Source organism: Coenobita brevimanus, chromosome 92 (assembly GCF_032717465.1).
Source record: "Coenobita brevimanus isolate Jiangsu-jjx chromosome 92, ASM3271746v2, whole genome shotgun sequence".
NCBI lineage: Eukaryota > Metazoa > Arthropoda > Malacostraca > Decapoda > Coenobitidae > Coenobita > Coenobita brevimanus.
In genome coordinates this window covers 23,335,069-23,359,039 of record NC_137045.1, presented here as the reverse complement: position 1 = coordinate 23,359,039, position 23,971 = coordinate 23,335,069, and the positions used below count along the sequence as shown (strand labels likewise).

At 41.0% G+C, this 23,971-nt stretch overlaps 1 protein-coding gene across 1 annotated transcript in view; it reads left to right on the top strand.

Annotated features, from left to right (window-relative positions):
- The window catches only part of LOC145412164 (uncharacterized), a 446,682-nt gene that overhangs the window by 163,325 nt on the left and 259,386 nt on the right, over positions 1-23,971 (top strand). The window contains exon 8 of the mRNA XM_080282099.1: positions 6,604-6,991. Within this exon, the coding sequence (XP_080138225.1) occupies positions 6,604-6,991 (388 nt within the window). The remainder of the gene's footprint in view (positions 1-6,603; positions 6,992-23,971) is intronic.

The window sequence follows — 23,971 nt, the reverse complement described above, 5'->3', positions numbered from 1 at the left end:
AAAAAGGAATGATAAAGGTAAGAAATAGGTAGCACTACATGAAGTGAGTGGATATTAGTCACCACCACCACCTTCTGTTTCGGAATGGTGAATTTTAATTAGAATTGTTTGCAGAAAGAGCAGTGTTCTTAGCATATACTTATTTTGAGCACAAATGGAAGAAGGGTGGTAGCAAAGAGGAATATTTGGCTGCTAAGCATAGGGCTAGAAGAGAGGTATGCAGGGCAAAGTCTGAATCACAGAGACAATTACTTGATAACCTAAATCATGGGGAAAGGAAAAATATATTTAGGGTGGCAGGTGAAGAGGGATAATTGGGATATTATAGGTGAGCAGTGTGTAAAGAATGATGAAGGAAGGGTAGTGGTGAACAGTGAGGATATTAAACATGCATGGAGAGATCATTATAACCGGTTGTTGAATGAGGAGTTTGACTGGGACAGGGAAGGTTTGGAGCCAGCAGATCCAGTGTCTGGCCCTTGGCCTTTGATTGATGCTGCTACTGTGAGTGAGTCAATAGGCAGGATGAAGGTGGGGAAGGCAGCAGGTGTGTCTGGGTTGACTGCCGAAATGTTGAAGGCCTCAGGCGATATAGGGGTGAGGTTAGTCACTGACCTGATAAATAGGATTATTTATGAGTGTGTTGTCCCAGATGATTGGCTGAAGAGTGTAATTGTAAATGTGTATAAAGGGAAGGGTGATGCCCTGGAAAGAGGAAATTATAGAGGTATAAAGCTTTTAGATCAGATAATGAAGGTAATGGAGAGAGTTTTAGAAGGTATGATTAGAGAAAGAGTGAATATTGATGAGATGCAGTTTGGGTTTATGCCAGGTAGGGGGACCACTGATGCTATATTCATTGTTCGACAGCTTCAGGAAAAATATATTGGTAGGAGAAGGGATCTTTATTTTGTTTTTGTTTATTTGGAAAAGACCTTTGACAGAGTCCCTAGAGAGGTGGTGAAGTGGGCAATGAGAAAGCTTGGCTTGGAGGAGTGGCTGGTTAGGGTGGTTATGGCTCTGTATGTGGGTGCTCACACCCAGGTAAGAGTGAATGGAGATTTGAGTGATGAGTTTTCCGTGAATGTTGGTATGCATCAGGGGTCAGTCTTGAGTCCTGTGTTGTTTATCATGGTACTTGAAGCCCTTTCACATGACTTTAGAAACGGACTCCCGTGGGAGTTGTTGTATGCTGATGATTTGGTGTTGATTGCAGAGAATGAAAGGGAGGCAGAGGAAAGGTTTAGGAAGTGGAGAGATGGTATGGGGCACAAGGGTTTAAGGGTAAATGCAGATAAAACAAAAGTGATGATATCTAGGGTTGGTGGCAGTACTGTCAAAGACGAGGGAGAGTGGCCATGTGCAGTTTGCCACAAGGGCGTGGGAAGTAATTCCATCTTGTGAAGTGTGTGTGATAAATGGGTGCATAAGTGATGTAGTGGTATCAGAGGTAGACTGTGAGATAATGCTGATTTTATGTGTATGGCGTGTTGGGGTGAGCAGGTGGAGATTGTCAGACGTGAAAGGATTGAACTTGCTGGTGAATCTCTTGAGTGTGTGGAAGAGTTTTGTTATTTGGGAGACACATTGTGTGCTGGAGGTGGGGCTGGAGCTAGCTCTGTGGCTAGGGTGAGAAGTGGTTGGAAGAAGTTCAGGGAGCTCTTGCCTCTCCTGACATTGAGAGGACTCTCCCTATGTGCTAAGGGGTCTTTGTATGCAGCATGTGTTAGGAATGTAATGCTGTATGGTAGTGAGACCTGGGCAGTGAAGGAGGAAGATATTCGCTGGCTCAGACGTACAGAAATGACAATGATTAGGTGGATGTGCAGTGCGTCCCAGCGTCCAAGGCCTGGAGGGACTGGGTTTATGATGGAAGAGTTGAGAGGTAGGCTGGGACTGGAGTGTATTGGTGTTGTGATGAGGAGAGGTAGATTGAGATGGTCTGGACATGTGGAGAGGATGGGGGATGATAATTGGGTGAGGAAGGTGAGAAGTGTTAATATTGGGGGTGGAATTATGAGGGGTAGTCCGAGAAAGACATGGGACGAGGTCATTAAGTGTGACCTCAGGGTTAAGGGACTGAACAGGGAGGCTGCAATGGATCGTGCAGCATGGAGAGCCGCCATTAGGTGACCAAGGCCGACACATGCAAGCATGTTGGAGCCTTTAAAAACGAAAACGAAATACACGTGGCATTGAAGTGGGAGATGAAAATGAGCATAAGGTAGTTACCGATTACATTATGGTAGATGAAGGGAATAGAGGAAGAGTTATAAATGCAAAAGCAATTAGATTATTTTGAACAGGCTCATACAGCTTAGTAGTATTGCCAAGATTGGTATTATAAATAAATAGAAGAATGAATGGAGGAAGGAGGTATTAGAGGAGAGAATAAGGCTATAGATCCTGTCGAAAAGTGAAATTGCTTAAAGATGTAGGTTGCAGTTGAGACAGAAGAGAATTTGGATGTGGAAGTAAATGAAGAGAAAGATACGGAAGAAATGTGGAAAGTTGTGAAGAAGAGTATAATACAAGCAGCTGATGCAGTTCAAGAAACCCTCAGTATCCAAAATACTGATATCCACATTTTTGTGTATCTGACTTTCCAGTTTTTGCACCAAAACCCTCTAACCTAATCAATATATATTCTCTTTCTGGTGTTAGGTAATGGTAACCATCATCCATTCACAGTGTTGTACTGCCTTCTTCCTTCTTATCATTCTTTATCTGTGTCTGCCCTCCTCTCCTCCTATTTCTCCCATCCTTTCTGTCACTTTTTAATACTCTTCTTTTCACTTCAGAAGACTCAAAAATGAGTGAGAAACCTAATGATTTCTTGTAAATCAAGAAATCATTTACAGTGCTGCGTAGTCACCACATAACCACATAATGGAGTGATGTGGAACCAACTATGGTTCCTCTGTTAACTTGGTGGAGGGATGTGAATGTAGTGTCCAGCCAGGAGCCAGACCTCCACACAGTTCTGTTCCTTGCTGTTTTAAGGCACTATCTGCTACAGGAGAACTGTGGTTCTTTGCATGAGATGGCCCTCGAGGGATGGCTGTATGCATGGAGTATATGGGTCTGTTTAGCCAGACATACTGGTATTGCTCAACAACAACAAGAAGTATTCCTGTTTATCCAAATACCTTGTTTAAAAACATACACACATGCATGCATCCATGCACACACACACACACACACACACACACACACACACACACACACACACACACACACACACACACACACACACACACACACACACACACACACACACAAGACATGAAGAAATACCCAGCCACCCCCGAGGAGTGTGCCTATGCTCTATATTTTGCACCAGGCTCTTTAACCTAATCAGTATTCCCATTAATCTGGGAATAATTCTCTGTGGCTATAGTACATACTGCATGTAACCTATGTTTTATTGAGTGTTATATGAATTCTGTTGCAGTTTTTGTACTGCTGTATGCAATGAGTGTGTTGTGACTGGATATGTTCGTGGGGGAGGGTGACCAATATCATACAGTGTAACCTTCTGTGGCGATGTGACATAACCCCATGTAACCCATGTATTTTTTTAGTGTTATCCAAATTCTGTTGCAGGTACTGTGCTGTTGGTGATATATAGTGTAACTGGATATATACTAGGGTGGCAATTAGAAGTTACTCATGAGTAACCCTCAGTGGCAACTTGGTGTATCTCCACATAACCCTTGTGTTATTAAGTGTTATGCAACTTTTGTTTCAGGAATTGTGCTGCTCTAAGTGTGAACCAGTAATGAGTAAATGATGATCAGATATGTACTAAGGGGGAGATTGATAAAAGTCATGAGAGTAACCCCTTGTGGCCACTTGAGATCACTGCATATAATCCATGTATCAACCACCTTGGTATCAAGAACTTCAGTGTTGAGATAACTTTTTTTTTATGTAACCTTCTCGAGTTAAAGGGGATTTCTGTGTACAGTTCATCAACAGATTGAAGGGTTTACAGTTGAGAAATGCCTAGGGCCTGCATAGCTGTTTAATCCCTTCACTCGGATGACATGTATTGTATTATTGTTTTCCCCAGATGACTTAATTCAGCTTTGGTGAGACTTGTCAGATTGGAGATAAATACAGTATGGCATTCATTAACCCTTTCCTAGCAGAGATGTTTCTAATCAGAATAATATTACCAGATAGTAGCAAGAATTAGATAAGAAAATATACCATTGGATTGAATGCATTAATTCAACCTTTGGTGTAGTGCAAAAATAAATAAAGATCAGAGTATAGTGATAATTATCATAGTTAGAATGAAGGTGCTTTGTAATGTGATCTACAGGTGAATGGAGAGTGACTTGAATTGATGAATAATTTAAGTTCCATTCCTCCCTATATTGTCCACACATGTGCCCTTTGTTTTCTATGCCCTGCCTTATCTCATCTTTAGGTGGTAAAGTTCTGGAGAATGCTAATGATGATTTAAATACTGTAATACTCACAACTCATTGCTGTTCCATCTCTGAGATAGGGAGGAGCTTTGAGCACTAGTATTGATAAGTTTAGTTGGGGCAAGGTATTTCATTACTGGCCTTTAGAAGGAGCATGTACTGAGCAGTTCATAGCCTAGAAAATCATATGCTGTAAGGTGGTTTTTATGAATCTTGTTAAGGTTTTGATCCTAATTATTCCGTATCCTATCCACTCACTGTACTCCACATACATTCCTCAGCAGTCCCATCTCCACTGTTCTTACTCTTGACTTTTCATTTTCATGCCACACCATAGTCTTACATCCGTATGTTAAGGTTGGCACTAACACTTCTTCATGTAAGCCTTGCGCATCTGCAGCACTCAATGCTCTGTTTCATATCAACCTTCATAGCACCAGCTATTTTCCTTCCTTGCGTCACTCTACTTTCCACTTCATTTGCACATTTTCCTCTCGTTTCTATCACCGTACCCAGGTATACGAGTTTTCTCACCAATTCCAGTCTCTCTTCATTCACTGTAACATTGCACTGGGAGTCACCTTCCCTCTCAGTAACCATCACTTTACTCCTGTCTACATTTACTCTTAAGGCATGATGCTCACAGATATCTACAAAACTCTGCATTGGTCTACCAAGCTCTTGTCCAGTATTTGCAAGTAGCACTGTATCATCAGCGTACAACAAATTTGGGATATTCCATCCATCACTATTCATTACCAACGTTATCCCTCTCTTCATTACTCATGTTTTTACTTCTTTCATCACCCCATCCATGTATATATTGAACAACCACATGAACTTCACACAACCGTGTCGCTCACCCACACTGATCGTGAACCATTCACTTAGATGCCCATTTACCCTTACACATGACTCACTTCCATAATAAACACTCTTTATGGCACCTAGCAGCTTACCATCTACACCTCATATGTGCAAAACCTTCCACAAACCTTCTCTATCTACTTTGTTGTATGCTTTTTCCAGATCCATAAATTAATACCATAAGCACCTTATAGTCCTTCTCCTAAGCCTTCTCCATTGTCTGTCTCACTGCAAATATTTGATCCACACATCCTCTGCCACTCCTAAAGCCACTGTGTTCATCACTCACTAGGACTTCTGATATCTCTCATTACTTTATAATAATTCTTCCATATACCTTCCCTACTATACTCAGTGGACTTATGCCTTGATAATTCTTGCACTTACTTTGTCCACCTTTATTTTTGTACGGGGGTACTATCACTGCCTTTTTCTGCTCAACTGGCACAGTTTCACTGATCCATGCCTTCTTACATATCTCCAACAAGAATTTCATTCTGCTTTCTCCACCACACTTAATCATCTCTGCATACACCTCATTAGCCCCAGCTGCTTTCCAATGTTTCAGCGTTCTTCATCTCTGCGAATGTCAGGTTTTCTGACGCTGCATTCCTTCTCTGTACACCCTCAAAACTAGTCATGTTAACAGTCACTTTGCTTCCTCCATTCCCATTCATCAGACTTTCAAAATATTCTTTCCGTCTTTTCATTACTTCATTCCCATGAGTTAATTATCTACCACTTACATCCTTCACACTCACATTTCTTTCTATTGTCACTTCTACATTTCCGCACCTCTTTCCAGAATATCTTCTTATTTTTGGAGTAATTTGCATTAATTTTTCATCCAAGATCATCATTTACCTCCTTTTTCCTCACCACTAGTCTCTTTATGTGCTTCTTGCTCTCAGTATATTCAGTTCTTATTTCAACTTAACCCCTGTCCTGTATCCACTCTAGCTACTTCCTTTCCTCCATTGCTCTCTTCACCTCAGCCCACGATGCTGTACCTTTCTTTTTTGTTGCTACTCTTGCCTCAAATATTAAAAAAGATCAGCTAAAAGTGTCCCTGTGTCCCCACTTAAGCAGTCTTCCTTAGGTGCCTCAGTGACCTGGTATGGAAGTAGAGAAAAAGAGAGAGAGAGAGATACTATATGGCTGTGTATGACGGTTAGGTTGCCGTTGTGTTGCCTCCATGACTGCTTATGGAAAGTAGTGTTTCTGCAATGAAAGTGTTACTTTATATGAATACTGTATATATATATATATATATATATATATATATTTTTTTTTCCAGATGAAACCACCAGTGGACCTTTTCCTGTCATTTACACCTTATCTACTGGAGGAGAGCTGAACATTTTCCATTTGGTGAATAGTAAAGCTGGTGTTGAACAGCTAACCAAGCCCCTAGAGAATTTGCCTGTAAATGATCATCGTACCTTACAGCAGTACAAAGGAGCATCTAGTTATACAGTACCCAGGTCAGGCATGAACCCAAGTCTGTTTTCTTCAAGTACTAGTGGTGGAATTTCATCATTAACTAAATCACTGTTCAGCACCAATACATCTACATTTGCTGCCAGTACTCCTACATCAAGTAGCACCCCAGCTTTTGCCTCCATTGCCACTCCTGGGACCACAGGGGCACCCTTTTACTTTTCTTCTACAGGACCGTATAAAAGGTTAGTTCGTAGAAAGTCTTTTGTCTTAGAAAAAAATTATTGAAGTTTTTTTAAGGAATGTCTACACAGTTTCATGCATGATGATATAGACTGTATGTAAGATGGTAAAATGTAGCACTGTCAGACATTGGAGGAAGGCCCTGACTTATTAAAGCTTGCTAATAGGTAACCTTCAATTTTGTCAGAATCTTTCTGGTTAAAATAGACTACATTCTATGCATGGAGAAAATGTATGGTGCAATAATTTATTTTCTAGAACACTACATGCATTATATACTGTATTGCTATTATTGTTGATCAACCTAAATCTGTTTGGCCAAGTAGACCCATTGACTACAGGCAAGCAGTTGCCCCTGCAGGGTTGTTCCATGCTTTGAACTATGTTCACTTGTGGATGACAGTGCATGCAATGTGGGGGAAAATTGTGGAGACTTAGTTCCTGGATAAATGCTATATTTGTGGCGCTTCATCCAGTTAGCAGGGGCCCCATAGATGGTTCCATGCCACCCTATTATCTGGTTATATGGTTACAACTCAGCATTGTAAAGGGTTTCCTGGGTTACAGGAAACCATTAGGCTTGTCACTGAGTGTGTAGCCACCTGAAGTGGAAAGAGGAGTAATAAAAAGTGACAGGAGGAAAGGGAAAAATGGGAAGAGAGGAGGGCAGACAAAGATATAGAATGATAAAGGTGAAGGAAGAAGTAGGCAGCACTGCATTGAGTGGATGGTGGTCACCATCTCCTACCACTGACTTTACACAGTAAAGTATGCATTCCCAGTGTAATGCAAATTTTTCATTAATTCATTCATTCATTATCTAACCCTGTGTTGCCCCATGAGGAATGTAGAAGCCCAGGGCTAGGCAGTTTGGTCCTGACATTTAAGATGAGAGTGACAAGCCTCACGTATTCCTGAGTGGCATTACATGAGCAGTAAACTCCAACCATCCCTTGGATATAAACCTGCCCAGGTGCAATCCAATTGGAGCACCTTCATTGCCCACTGAACCACCAGGCACCACAATTTGGTTATATGGTTACCTCCAAGCTTATTACAGTACAATTCCAGTTAACCGAGAAGCTTGAGGAGTTTACCTTCCCAGTTACTGATTTTTCCTGGCTATTGGATATTATATACGCATATATAACCTATATCATTGCAGTATGACCTTACATCACTGGTTCCTCTAATTTCTTCTTACCTTCATAATAGAAAAATACTGGATATGGTAGATGGAATTTATTCTCAGTTTCATTCCATAAATGCTGGCGTACCTTAGGGATCAGTTTTGGCGCCAACCCTCTTTCTATCTATCTATTGCCAGACGCCTCAATCCCGTTTGGGGTGGCCACAAACAAATCGCCTCCAAGTCGTCCTGTCCCCCGCCATTTCACTGTCCTGCTCCCAACTCACACACCCCTCTCTCATATACCTCTCCACCCCATCCCTCCATCTCATCCTCGGCCTCCCCCTCCCTCTTCCCCCCTCCACCTCACTCACATACACTCTCTTCATCAGTCTTTCACCCTCCATCCTCTCCACATGGCCAAACCACCTCAGTGTATTCCTCCTAACGCTTCCTGTCACATCCACATCCACACCACAATGCTCCTTTATATCCTCATTTGTCAGCCTGTCTCTCCATGTGACTCCACACGCTCCTCTTAAATAACTCATTTCCACTGCTCTCACTCTTGACTTGTGCCATTCCAACAACGTCAAAGCTTCACTTCTATACGTTAGAGTTGGTATCACAATACTGTCATGTAGTAACTTTTTCACTTCCATGCTCACTTCCATGTTTCTGATCACTGCTTTCAAAGAACCAGCAACCTTTCTTCCCTGCTGTACCCTTTCAAGCACTTCGCCCTCCAAACCTCCATCCTTACTCATCACACTACCCAAGTACTTAAACATACAGTAATCCCGCATTTTTTGCGGATTTTTTGTCTACGGTTTTGCCCTCTCGCGGATTTTCTTAGCATTAATAAGATCAACAAAAATTTCCTTGAATATACAGAAAACAAAAAATTTGAAATTCCCGCAGCTTCCAATTGTAGCGCGGTAAACTCACGCCACCCTCTGTCCCTTTCCCGTGGCCCTTCTGCCAGTGTTACCATATCTAGCATAATTTTATTCTTTTAGCATAATTTTGATCAAATTTTCAAGTCTGGAATATTTTTTAGCATCATTCTAGCATAATTTAGAATGGAATGGAATATTTTTGGAATAATTTTATAAAAGCTACAAATCAGAGAGAGAGAGAGAGAGAGAGACGAATAAGGTAAGAAGATGTTTGAATAGTTGATTACTTTCAGTTTGGGCTTGGTTGGGTTGGATTAGGTTAGGTTAGGTTGGATTAGGTTGGATTAGGTTAGGTTAGGTTAGGTTTGGTTTGGTTTGGTTCGGTTAGGTTGGATTAGGTTAGGTTAGGTTTTAGGTTAGGTTCGGTTAGGTTAGGATAAGTTTGAGCTTTGTACTTTACCCATGAAACCTAGGTTTTTCCGATGGATTTTGGTATGATTCATTCGATTTTCAGCTTCATTTCAGTCGGAAATGACCATTTTCTATGTTTCCCCCCCTCCCTATAACCCCCGATTCCCCAAAGATCTCCCATTATTGCAGGGGGATGGGGGGGTCATATCTCAAAATCTGGTTATTTCCGACGGAAATGATGCTCAAAATCGAATGAATCACATCAAAATCCATCAGAAAAACGTAAGTTTCGTGGGAAAAAGCAGTATGGGCAGATACCGATATTTATCCTCTTACTGTATGTAGGTTCAATTTAATATTTTCAAAGTAAACAATACATAATTAATATGTTGCACGAATATGTATAGAATTTTATCATTTAGCTTCAAGTTAGCATAATTCATTTTTTACTTGGAACAAATTTGCTCAATCTAGCATAATTTTTTCATTGCCCTAGCATAATTTCGTTGTTTGGATATGGCAACACTGCTCTCTGCCCCGCATTCCTCAGTCAACGCCTGACTGCCTTAAGTGGCCGGTGTGCTTGTAACCACACTATGATATGAGCCTCTTGCCTCCCACTTGCTTTCCACATGGCCCCAGGACGTAAGCCAGCCTCACCAAAGGCTAATAATACAATTAGTAAGAACTCCAAAGTGACAAAACGATCAAGAAAAGTTATGACCTTAGCAGAGAAAATTGTGTTACTGGACAAGCTAAGAAACGACCGTGCGAGTGTTTGCTATCACCAGTTAATGCATCTTTTTATTTTGTACTGTTTTGTGAATAAATGTGTAGATAATTGTGTATTACAGTACAGTGTTTACGTTTTTCCTTCATAATGGAGTATGTGCTTTCAATCTTGTAAGAAGGTATTTCGGGATGAGTATGGAGGTTTCGGGACAATTCGCAGTCACAACAAACACAAAACAATTCGCCTTCATTAATGAAGATAGCTATGGGTGACTCTAGAATATAATTCAAAGGCGACTACAGCGAGGAAGAAACAAGTTAATTATTGACTAAAGGTGCAACTAATAAATAATATCCAGAACTTACGCTACTGAACATAGACTTTGCTGGATCCCCCTGAAATATAGTTATTAATGTATTGATTAATTAATAATAAGTATATTGATGAAAGTATTGATTAGTATATTTATAGAATGGCGGGGAATCGTCCAGGGTGCGAATTGTTCTGAAGGGGAATCGTCCATGTTTTGACGGGGGATTGTCTAATGGCGAATTGTCTCGCAATCAGTATGGACATGGACTGTGTGATGGGCAGCATGGTGGACACAAGTGTAAGATTCAATTGTTAATAGAGTATTCGCGGAATTGACTTTTCGCGGGGGTTACAAGAACGTAACTACCGCGAAATATGCGGGATTACTGTACTCACATTTTCCAATTCCTCACCATCCAACCTCGCTGTACATTCACTGACTTCACCTCTCACAAAGACCATCACTTTACTCTTCCCTACATTCACATTTAGATTCCGTTTCTTACACACTCTCCCAAACTCATCCACCAAGCCTTGCAGCTCTCCTTCGTCTTCACTCAACAACACAGTATCATCTGCAAACAACAGTACAGGGAGTTTCCAAACACTACCCTCTCTCACAAGGGCCACTCCAACATCCACTACCCTACCTTGTACCTCTTTTATTACCCCATCCATGTACAGATTGAACAACCACGGAGACATGACACATCCCTGTTTCAACCCAACCTTCAAAGAGAGAAATTCACGTAGTTCACCATCCACCCGCACTGCAGCCTTAGCACCATCATACATACTCTTCACAGCATGCAACAATTTCCCATCTACTCCATACATTTTTAATACTTTCCACAATCCTTGTCTATCCACCCTGTCATATGCTTTCTCCAAATCCATGAAAGCCACATACAACTTCTTTCTCTTCTCTAGAAACTTTTCCACTAAAGATCTGAGAATGAATATCTGATCTACACAACCTCTTCCCTTCCTAAAGCCTCCCTGTTCTTCACCAACTAATTCCTTTTGTTATTTCCTTAACTCTGTCAATAAGTTTCCTACTATACACTTTTCTTATTATACTAAGAAGACAAATGCCCCTATGATTACCACACACTTCTTTTTCCCCTTTTCCTTTGTACAAGGGAATAATTATACCTGACTTCCAATCCTCCGGAACTCTACCTTCCTCCCAGGCCAATCTGCACATCTTCCACATCCATTCTACTACTATCTCTCCCCCATGCTTCAATATTTCACCACACACTCCATCAATTCCTGGGGCTTTCCCCAATGTAACTTTCTTCATTGCTTCCACAACTTCTATCCTACTGATTTCTTCCTGTCTTCTCACCTCCCTCCTTCTCCCAGCCATTCCCCAGCCACTTATACTCACATTACTTCCATCCTCTATGTTCAACAGTTCCTTAAAGTGTTCTCTCCACCTGCTCACTTTTTTTTCCCTTCTCCACTAGTAACCTACCATTTTTATCTTTCACTCCCCTTCTAACTTCACTTCCACCCTGTCTTACTCTTTTCACCTCTTTCCAGAACATTTTCGTACAGTCCCTCCACTTTACACTCAAATTCCTTCCAAATTCTTCATCCACTCTCTTCTTACTCTCTCATATTAATCTTTTTACCTCTCTCTTTCTTTCTACATATAACTCTCTCTTCCGCCTCTCAACTTCTTCCATGCCCCTATTTCTCATCCATTCATTATATGCTTTCTTCTTTTGTGCCACAGTCTGTCTCACCTGTTCATTCCACCACGCTGTTCCTTGCACCCCCCTCCGTCTTCTCTTCATCCCACACACACCACATCACATGCTGCACATATTTCTTCTGTGAATATCCTGCACACATCTTCCACGTCCCCCATCTGCTCCAATTCATATTTGCCCAATCGTTCCTCCACTTCTCTCTTATATTCTGCCTTTTTCTCATCCTCTTGTAACCTTTCCACTCTCCTTGCAAATACTGTACTCCTTCTTCCCGTCCTTCTCTTCTTCTATTACTCCATCTTATTTGGATCTTGATTCTGGCCACCACCAAGTAGTGGTCAGAAAGTCCACTCCCCCAACCTCTATAAGCACTTGGATCCATTACACATTTTTGCATCCTTTCATCCACACACACATAATCAATCATTGCCTTCCTTTCATTCAGTTCACCACCCACCCTTCTCATCACTCACCATGTATACCTGTGGACCATTTTGTGCCTGAAGAGGGTATTGGCTATCACCAACCCCCTACCAGAACAAATGTCCACTAACACACTGCCATTCTCATCTATCTCAGCAGGCACACCCCACTCACCAACTATTCCATCCACCTTTACATTCCCTACTTTACCATTCTGTTAAATATTATTTATTTCATTAATAAAAACATGGGAAAATAAACTATAAAAATAAATCTTGAGCATTTATTAGTGAACTGATGACTTGGAAAGATGTGTTCTACAATAGAGTCATCATGAGTTCACGATTCCCTTACTCAGTGGTGTGTATATGCCCTCACTGACTGCCATCACTTCACTCCTCACTTGCCACTCAGTCATTTTTCAAATCCATCCATCATCCATCATATACAGTAAAAATGTAGGAGCTGCAAGCACAGAAATTCTGTCAAATAAAGCAAAGAGAGAGGTGAAGTCAGTGAATGTACAGTGAGGTTGGATGGTGAGGAATTGGAAAATGTGAGTACGTTTAAGTACTTGGGTAGTGTGATGAGTAAGGATGGAGGTTTGGAGAGTGAAGTGCTTGAAAGGGTACAGCAGGGAAGAAAGGTTGCTGGTTCATTGAAAGCAGTAATAAGAAACAGGGAAGTGAGCATGGAAGTGAAAAAGTTACTACATGAGAGTATTGTGATACCAACTCTAACGTATGGAAGTGAAGCTTGGACGTTGTTGGAAGGGCACAAGTCAAGAGTGAGAGCAGTGGAAATGAGTTATTTAAGAGGAGCCTGTGGAGTCACATGGAGAGACAGACTGACAAATGAGGATATAAAGGAGCGTTGTGGTGTGGATGTGAATGTGATAGGAAGTGTTAGGAGGAATACACTGAGGTGGTTTGGCCATGTGGAGAGGATGGAGGGTGAAAGACTGACAAAGAGAGTGTATTTGAATGAGGTGGAAGGGGAGAGAGGGAGGGGGAGGCCGAGGATAAGATGGAGGGATGGGGTGGAGAGGTATATGAGAGAGGGGGCTGTGAGTTGGGAGGAGGGCAGTGAAATGGTGGGGGGCATGGTGACGTTGAGGCGATTTGTTTGTGGCCACCCCAAATGGGATTGAGGCGTTTGGCAATAGATAGAAAACAAATGGTTCATTTCTATTAGCTAGAGTTTATCTTTTCTGCCTTTGCAAATGCTTTCAAAGATTATGTCATCTTAGAACGCATTTGCATTGTCGTCAAATGTGCTTTTGAGATGTCATCTTAGAATGCATTTGCATTGGCATCAAATGCATTTTAAGCTGATATCATCTTAAATGCATTTGCATTGTCATCAAATGTGTTCCAAGACTGTCATCTTAGAATGCATTTGCATTGGCATCAAATGCGATTTAAGATTATTTCATTTTAGAATACATTTGCATTGTCATCAGATGTGTTTTGTTCTAAGATGGCCATCACATAACGCATTAGCATTATCGTCAAATGTGTTCTAAGATTATGTCATCTTAGAACCCATTTGTAGTCATCAGATGTGTTGTAAGATGATGTCATCTTAGAAAGCGTTTGCACTGTCATCAAATGTTTTAAGATGATGTCGTATTAGAAAGCATTTGCATCAGCACTGTCATCAAATGTGTTCTAAGATGATATCATCTTAGAACGCATTTGCAATGGCAGAAAAGATACACTCTAGCTGATGGAAATGATGCATTTATTTCATTTGACAAAATTACTATTCTTGCAATTCCATCGTATTTATTGTATTACCTGCCAAACAGCTGAGTGGAATGTGACGGGTGGGGTGACGGTGGTCAGGTGAGGAATAAATGGGTAGGCCATGGCACGTATACACAACTGTGAGCAAGGGAGTCATGATAACTGTGCTGTAGAACACGTCTTTCCAAATCATCTGTTCACCGATATGCTCAAGATTTATTACTTTAGTTAATTTTTCTGTGTCTAATGAACAAAACACTGTGTAATGAATAATAATTAAGAAAACACACTTACCATGTGCCTTCTGCAACCATGTGTGTTACATCAATAGAGATGTGTTTTAGGTTATTTCAATGGAAAAATGTTGGTATTGCCCTTGATACAAGTGTTTTTTTTTTTTTCTTTTTAAATAATGGAGTAAGGAAAAACAAAGGAAAAAAAAAACAGTCCATGTTCCTAAAGGCATCCTCCATTCATAAAATATTCATAACAACTGGATTTAAATTGAAGTGGATTAAATGTCTGTGGGAAACAACTCTTAGGAAGTGAATTCCAGAGTAGTAGTAGTTCTAGGGATAAATGAAATTTGATAAGCAGAGGTTCTGCATTGCGGGGGAGAGAGTGTGAGTTCATGGGCACTCGCAGCTACTCGAGTATTTTGGGAGAAAATGTGAAGGGGAGACACAATTGAAGCCAGTTTGTCAGAGCACTTACAGTAAAAATATCGATAAAATAATGCTAAAGAAGCAACATCGCTACGTACTGATAATGGAGGAAGGTCCTGCATAATGGCAGGATTATTGATTAATCTAATGGCTTTATTTTGACTTCTGTCCAACTTCATTTTGAATTCTGTCCAACTTTATTTTGAATTCTGTCCAACTGCCTCAATGCAACCGCTCCACTTCCACTCCACAGTGGTGAACAGTATTCAATCTGAGAACGCACATGACTTTTGTATATTGTGACCATCTGCTCGTCAGTGAAGAACTCACGAACTCTGTACATAAGTCCCAATTTTTTTAAAGCATTTTTAGCAAAGGATTTAACATAAGCTGTCCAGCTTAGGTTGGGGTTTAGAGTAACACCTAGGATATCAGCTGTAGAGGATATGGGAATATTGACATCTTGAAAACCCTCCCCTACCCCCTGGGGGTAGGATTTTTTTCAAGAATACTCCCCCAGTATCCCTGCTTGTTGTACAAGGCGACTAAAAGGTTTGGCGGAGGGTTAGTGCCCCTCCCCGGAAAACAACTAACTAAAAAGACAAATAAGAATCCTCAGACAAGGACTGACCAAAAGATAACGATCAAGGACCAGACAAAGGACATGGTAATCGCAACATGGAATGTAAGAGGTGCGAATGATGAGGTGAAAGAGATTGTCCAGGTGCTTGAGGGTGCAAAAGTTGATGTATGTGGAGTAACGAAACTAAATGGGGAGGTGAGAATGTGAGAGAATGGGAGTATGGATGGGGTATATATGCAGGAGTAGGTGAGAATGAGAGGGCAAAAGAAAGAGTGCATATAGTTGTGAGTAAAAGATGGCAGAAGAACATAAGAGAGTATGGATCAGTTGGGTCAAGGATTGTGTGGGTAAGTTTGAAAGTTGGAATACAAATGTGGGCGATTGTGTGCGTGTATGCACCAGCGCAAGATCGTGCAAGCAGAGTGAGAGAAGAGTTCTGGACAAATGTGGAAGTGTGCATAGAAAAGTTTGGAAGGAATGAGAGAGTGTTTTTGATTGATGATATGAATGGTAAAGTAGGGAATGTGAAGGTGGATGGAATAGTTGGTGAGTGGGGTGTTTTTGCTGAGATAGATGAGAATGGGAGTGCATTAGTGGACATTTGTGCTGGGAGGGGGTTGGTGATAGCCAATACCCTCTTCGGGCACAAAATGATCCACAGGTATACATGGTCAGTGATGAGAAGGGTTGGTGGTGAACTGAATGAAAGGAAGGCAATGATTGATTATGTGTGTGTGGATGAAAGGATCTGAAGATGTGTAATGGATGCAAGAGCTTATAGAGGTTGGGGGCGTGGACTTTCTGACCACTACTTGGTGGTGGCCAGAATCAAGATCCAAATAAGATGGAGAAATAGAAGAAGGGAATGATGGGAAGAAGGAGTATTTGTAAGGAGAGTGGAAAGATTACAAGAGGATGAGAAAAAGACAGAGTATAAGAGAGAAGTGAAGGAACGATTGGGCAAATATGAATTGGAGCAGATGGGGGACGTGGAAGGCATGTGCAGGATATTCACAGAAGAAATATGTGCAGCATGTGGTGTGGTGTGTGGGATGAAGAGAAGATGGAAGGGGGTGCAAGGAACAGCATGGGGAATGAAGTGGTGAGACAGGCTGTGGCACAAAAGAAGAAAGCATACAATGAAGGGATGAGAAATAGGGGCATGGAAGAAGTTGAGAGGCGGAAGAGAGAGTTATATGTAGAAAGAAAGAGAGAGATGAAAAGCTTAGTAAGAGATAGTAAGAAGAGAGTGAATGAGATATTTGGAAGGAATTTGAGTGTAAAGTGGAGGGACTGTAAGAAAATGTTCTGGAAAGAAGTGAAAAGGGTAAGAGAGGGTGGAAGTGAAGTTAACAGGGGAGTGAAAGATAAAAATGGTAGATTACTAGTGGAGAAGGGAGAAGAAGTGAGCAGATGGAGAGAACACTTTAAGGAATTGTTGAACATGGAGGATGGAAGTAATGTGAGTATAAGTGGCTGGGGAATGGCTGGGAGAAGGAGGGAGGTGAGAAGACAGGAAGAAATCAGTAGGATAGAAGTTGTGGAAGCAATGAAGAAAGTTACATTGGGGAAAGCCCCAGGAATTGATGGAGTGTGTGGTGAAATGCTGAAGCATGGGGGTGAGATAGTAGTAGAATGGATGGGGAAGATGTGCAGATTGGCCTGGGAGGAAGGTAGAGTCCCGGAGGATTGGAAGTCAGGTATAATTATTCCCTTGTACAAAGGAAAAGGGGAAAAAGAAGTGTGTGGTAATCATACGGGGATTTGTCTTCTTAGTATAATAGGAAAAGTGTATGGTAGGATACTTATTGACTGAGTTAGAGAAAGAACAGAGGAATTTGTTGGAGAAGAACAGGGAGGCTTTAGGAAGGGAAGAGGTTGTGTAGATCAGATATTCATTCTTAGATCTTTAGTGGAAAAGTTTCTAGAGAAGGGAAAGAAGTTGTATGCAGCTTTCATGGATTTGGAGAAAGCATATGACAGGGTGGATAGACAAGGATTGTGGAAAGTATTAAGAATATATGGAGTAGATGGGAAGTTGTTGAATGCTGTGAAGAGTATGTATGATATTGCTAAGGCTGCAGTGCGTGTGAGTGGTGAACTGAGTGAATTTTTCTCTTTGAAGGTTGGGTTGAAACAGGGATGTGTCATGTCTCTGTGGTTGTTCAATCTGTACATGGATGGGGTAATAAAAGAGGTACACCTGCGAACCAAAGTTTCGGTACCCCCCTCGATGGAGGGAAGTGGAAGTCAGGGTTAGAGAGAGGGCAGGCGAACGGACAACCGTGAGTGGTACTTTGGAACTGAGCTACGAGGCGAATAGTGAGAAACCTAATGACACTGGATTCGAAACATTTCCATGCAATTCACCTGCAAAACATTATGCGTTCCTAACATACATACTGTAACATATAACATAGACTACTGTGTTATCATGGTGTCCTGTGATACTGACCCATCTGTTTCGGATCCTCATCACACAAATAAAGCACCGAGCCAGTTGTATATAAGTTGCAGCTTATCATTATAACTGCAGTCATAATTTTTGTGAATGTTATCCCTGGATTGTCTATAGTTATAATAAAGAACGATTGTGAATTTAATGTTGATATTCACAGTAGTTGTGCGGATGGTTATAAATGTGGCAATTATTTTATGTGGACGACTAAACCACATTGTGATGGACAGCGGAGAGCATTCGCCAATAATTTACTATAACCAGATGAAATTAGATGCAAACAACACAAAATATTATGAGACAACGAAGACACAGCTGTGGTATCCTGCTCCGCCTTGTTATCAAGGCCTTAACTGTGGCTTCACCTCATACGTGCATTATTTTCCTTCAGTCTCTGCCTCTTTTATTACTCTTACTTCCCGGTATCCTCTTACTGCGAGTCGTCATATTCCTTGGAGGGTTTCTTGTCGTCCGGTCCTATAACCCCTACTGTATTACATTATTCCTCGCATCATCACTCCCAGACAAACAACGTTAGCACAAGAATGCTGAATTTGTTAATACCATTATTGCCACTGCCACTACTACGGTAATCCCCCGTTTCCTATTGTGTCTAATTTCCCTCACAGTACTACTACTCCTGCTCCTATTACTACTCCACTATAAATCTGTATACTGATAAATATGATTGTCCTTATGTCTGTGTATCTGTTAATCATAATTATTGTCCCTGTCCCACCGTCGACAACTCGTCACTGACCTGGCACCGCTACTCCAGTTCCCACCCACCATGGATTCTACTCCTCCCCCACTCCGACACCACATTACCCTTCACCTCATCCTTGGGCCAGAAGGCCTGTTGTTCACCCTTTACCGGTGAATATACGTGGCATGCATTAATGATAAAAAAGAAGGGATTTAAGAGCTAAACGGTAATCGGTCTCTAAAATATTCTGTTTGCCAAGTCCAAACTTTAGGCCATATTTTGATACCATGAAGGTTTTATGTTGATAGCTCAAGCCGTTCATGAGATATAATAGGAACACGCGCGTGCACACACACACACACACACACACACACACACACACACACACACACACACACACACACACACACACACACACTGATGCAGTTAAAAACGTGATCGCTCCGCCTTCTAAAGGTAGGCGATAATAATATAATAATAACAACAACATCGTAGATGTACAGTATACTGTAGTGTTCCTAACAAACAAACGACTGGACACAGACAGACAGAAGCAGAATGTCTCGCATCGGTATGTAACGACCTGACAAAACTCTCGTGATCCTGCATTGCAGGTGTCATCACAGTAATAATAATAATAATAATAAAAATAATAATAATAATAGTAATTAATGACATGTTATTAGGCCCGATACTGAGAAGGACACACACTGGAATAGCATGTGCCGACGCAATGCAGAATCTGTTTGCCATGACAGAAGGTTGGGTTGCGGTCAAACATTAATTTAGTATTACTATAACCCTACCATTACAGCATACTATGGCACTGTTTGGTTTTATATGTCACAGCTGTTTTCACTTGTTTTATCAGGGAGATTATGTTGTTTGTCCTCCTCTGTATCATGGATATTAACATGTGATTACTACTACTACTACTATTACAGGTAACTTGCACGGAACACGTGGGTTTCGTTCCTACCGTGCCGTGTTAGGTGCGAAATCGCGTATATTTAAACTACTCCATATTTTGCTCCCTAGACCCCCCAAATATGTTGTTTTGCTGTTATCTGTCACTGGTAATCACTAGAAAGCACTTTAAGTGGTTAGAAGGTTTATTTAATGTTATAACTCACAAATACAGTACTCCACAGCAAAACTTCAACACACAAATACTGTACGTAAACACAAGGAAACATTCTGACGCCGATCATAGGTAATCATATAAATCAGGTTAACTGGTACCAGTGCTTTACCTTACAAGCACATACCAGAACAGTACATATTTAATTTAGAAATGCAGTGCTGTGATATCAAATGATTTTAGTACATAATCTGTTAGGAATGGCTGGAAAAAAAAAAATGTTATGAATACATTTTCACTTTTTTGATATATGTTTATGGTAGTTTCGAGTTATTTTTTACGTTATCGTTGTGGCCATGCTTGGAAAAGGGAGCGAAAGAGTTGAATTTTCAGTCCTAAATGAGAAAACTGCACGTCCTCCAAGGCTAGACTCTGCCACGGGAGAATAAAGTGGAGGGTCAGTCCGATTAGCAATAAGTTGTGTCACAACTTCCAGCTCCCACACTACGAGTATGGCTAAAAATAGAATCGTAATGCAGTTTCAGAACTAACAATAAGTCTAATTATTACGAATACAGATAAAAGCAGAAATAAATACGTTTACAGACGGGGAAAACGTACTTCTTCCGTCATAACATGTTCATCTTTCTCTATCATTTTACCTTGTTATTTTGGCAATATATATTGTTGTCTCGTAAACAGGGTGGTTGTTTGTGTTTTGCAAGGGAGGAAAAAGATTGTATTTTCTGTCTGGGTCGAGATAATGGGTGTAACCATGTGTGGTTAGGCATGGCCACGAGCGAAAAAATCGTACATCCACTCATCACGATATCAGGTGGTGAACTGACAGATGACACACGAGAGGGTGAAGTCAAGGTCAGTCTCATGTCCCAGATTTTCGTTCACTTCCCGAAAGTTTTCACAGTTTTCTACAATTTGCATTGCATCAAATGATCTAAACCATTACAGCAAACCTGAGCAAATAGGTAAAGATACCAAGACAAAAATGTATTTTTCTCTTATTATAAGTCTTTAACGAACAAACTAAAAAGGCAATATTCCGACGCCAATCATGGGTAATCATATAAATCAGGTTAACTGGTTACAAGGCTTTATTCAATGCTTTAATTGCTTACAAGTACATACCAGAACAGTAAATATTTAACTTACAAATACAGTACTGTAGAAAAGCAGTACAGTAAGAGTTTAACGAACAAACAAAAAAGGCAATATTCCGACGCCGATCATGGGTAATCATATAATTCGGGTTAACTGGTTACAAGGCTTTATTTAATGATTTAACTTTATTTAAGTGCTTACAAGTACAGTACATACGAGAACAGTAAATATTTAACTTACAAATACTGTACAGTACTGTGGAAAAAACGAACAAATAAAAAAGGCAATATTCTGACGCCTATCAGGTAAACTGGTTATAAGACTTTATTTCTTGCTTTAACGTTATTTAATAGTACTTTAAGTTGCACATAAACTTACCAGAACAGTACAGTACTCTAAATATTTAACTTACAAATACTGTGCTACTGTACTCGGGAATGTCTCACTCACTGAATAATTTCCCGCCTAGATCGTCACATAATCAAAACAAACCGCGCGCTGCGGTGACGTTCGAGGATTTGATCTTTCAAAGGCCTCTCCTGCGTTAATTTGTAGTTTTCATGATGGTTTTTTAATCTTACCTTGTCTTATATGTATCCCAGACCTTACCGTGTATAATTGCGAGCGGTGACGTTCGAGGATTTGATCTTTCAAAGGCCTCTCCTGCGGTAATTTGTAGTTTTCATGATGTTTTTTTAATCTTACGTTGTCTTATATGTATCCCAGCCCTTACCGTGTATAATTGCGAGCGCGTTCCGTGAGATCGTGTTCCGTGCGAGTTACCTGTACTTCTACTACTACTATTACCACTACTACTACTACTACTGCTACTACTACTACTACGATTATTATTATTATTATTATAACTATGATGACACCTACAAAGCAGGATTGTAATAGTTTTGTCAGGTTGTCGTATACCGATGCGAGACATTCGGCCTCAGTCTATGTCCAGCCGTGTGTTTGTCCGCTAACTTCTAGGCAATTTACTGGATGTCAGTGAAACGTCACAGGTGTATTTTAATGGGTTGTAGCCATGTTGTGTGCTGTTATTTTTCCCAAACATGTGTAGTGATCCCACAAAGGACTTCAGTGGGTTGTATTACTATGGTGAAGTGCTATAGGTAAGGTCCAGTGGCAATGATAGGAACGGCCTGTGGTCGGTTCTGTGGTTAATATATCAGAGCTCCATAATATAGGCACGTTTGGGTCTGCGACTTTTATAATTATGTAATGTTCGGAATACTGGAGATGTATGTTGTTGCTGTCAGTTTTATAATTATTCGTATTAATGCATGCCACGTATATTCACCGGTAAAAGGTGAACAACAGGCTTGGTGGCCCAAGAAGGAGGTGAGGGGTAAAATGGTTCGGAGTGGGGGAGGAATAGAGCTCATGGCGGGTGGGAGAGAGGGGGGTGGGGTGCAACTTCGGTAGCGGTGCGGGGTAAGTGACGAGATGTCGACGGTGGGACAGGGACAATATGATTAACAGATACACAGACATAAGGACAATCATATGAATTATTATACAGATTTATAGTGGAGTAGTAATAGGAGTAGCAGTAGTAGTATTGTGAGGGGAATTGCAGTAGACACAATGGGGAAAGGGGGAATAGTAGTGGCAGTGGCAATAATGGTATTAACAAATTCAGCAGTCTTGTGTTGACGTTGTTTGTCTGGTAGTGATGATGCAAGGAATAATGTAATACAGTAGGGGTTATAGGACCGGACGACAAGAAACCCTCCAAGGAATATGACGACTCGCAGTAAGAGGATACCGGGAAGTAAGAGTAATAAAAGAGGCAGAGACTGAAGGAAAATAATGCACGTATGAGGTGAAGCCACAGTTAAGGCCTTGATAACAAGGCGGAGCAGGATACCACAGCTGTGTCTTCGTTGTCTCATAATATTTTGTGTTGTTTGCATCTAATTTCATCTGGTTATAGTAAATTATTGGCGAATGCTCTCCGCTGTCCATCACAATGTGGTTTAGTCGTCCACATAAAATAATTGCCACATTTATAACCATCCGCACAACTACTGTGAAAATCAACATTAAATTCACAATCATTCTTTATTATAGCTATAGACAATCCAGGGATAACATTCACAAAAATTATGACTGCAGTTATAATGATAAGTTGCAACTCATATACAACTGGCTCGGTGCTTTATTTGTGTGATGAGGATCCGAAACAGATGGGTCAGTATCACAGGACACCATGATAACACAGTAGTCTATGTTATATGTTACAGTATGTATGTTAGGAACGCATAATGTTTTGCAGGTGAATTGCATGGAAATGTTTCGAATCCAGTGTCATTAGGTTTCTCACTATTCGCCTCGTAGCTCAGTTCCAAAGTACCACTCACGGTTGTCCGTTCACCTGCCCTCTCTCTAACCCTGACTTCCACTTCCTTCCATCGAGGGGGGTACCGCAACTTTGGTTCGCGGGTGTACAAGGTAGGGCAGTGGATGCTGGAGTGGCCCTTGTGAGAGAGGGTAGTGTCTGGAAACTCCCTGTACTGTTGTTTGCAGATGATACTGTGTTGTTGAGTGAAGACGAAGGAGAGCTGCAAGGCTTGGTGGATGAGTTTGGGAGAATGTGTAAGAAACAGAATCTAAAGGTGAATGTAGGGAAGAGTAAAGTGATGGTCCTTGAGAGAGGTGAAGTCAGTGAATGTACAGCAAGGTTGGATGGTGAGGAATTGGAAAATGTTAGTACTTTTAAGTACTTGGGTAGTGTGATGAGTAAGGATGGAGGTTTGGAGGGTGAAGTGCTTGAAAGGGTACAGCAGGGAAGAAAGGTTGCTGGTTCCTTGAAAGCAGTGATAAGAAACAGGGAAGTGAGCATGGAAGTGAAAAAGTTACTACATGAGAGTATTGTGGTACCAACTCTAACGTATAGAAGTGAAGCTTGGACATTGTTGGAAGGACACAAGCCAAGAGTGAGAGCAGTGGAAATGAGTTATTTAAGAGGAGCCTGTGGAG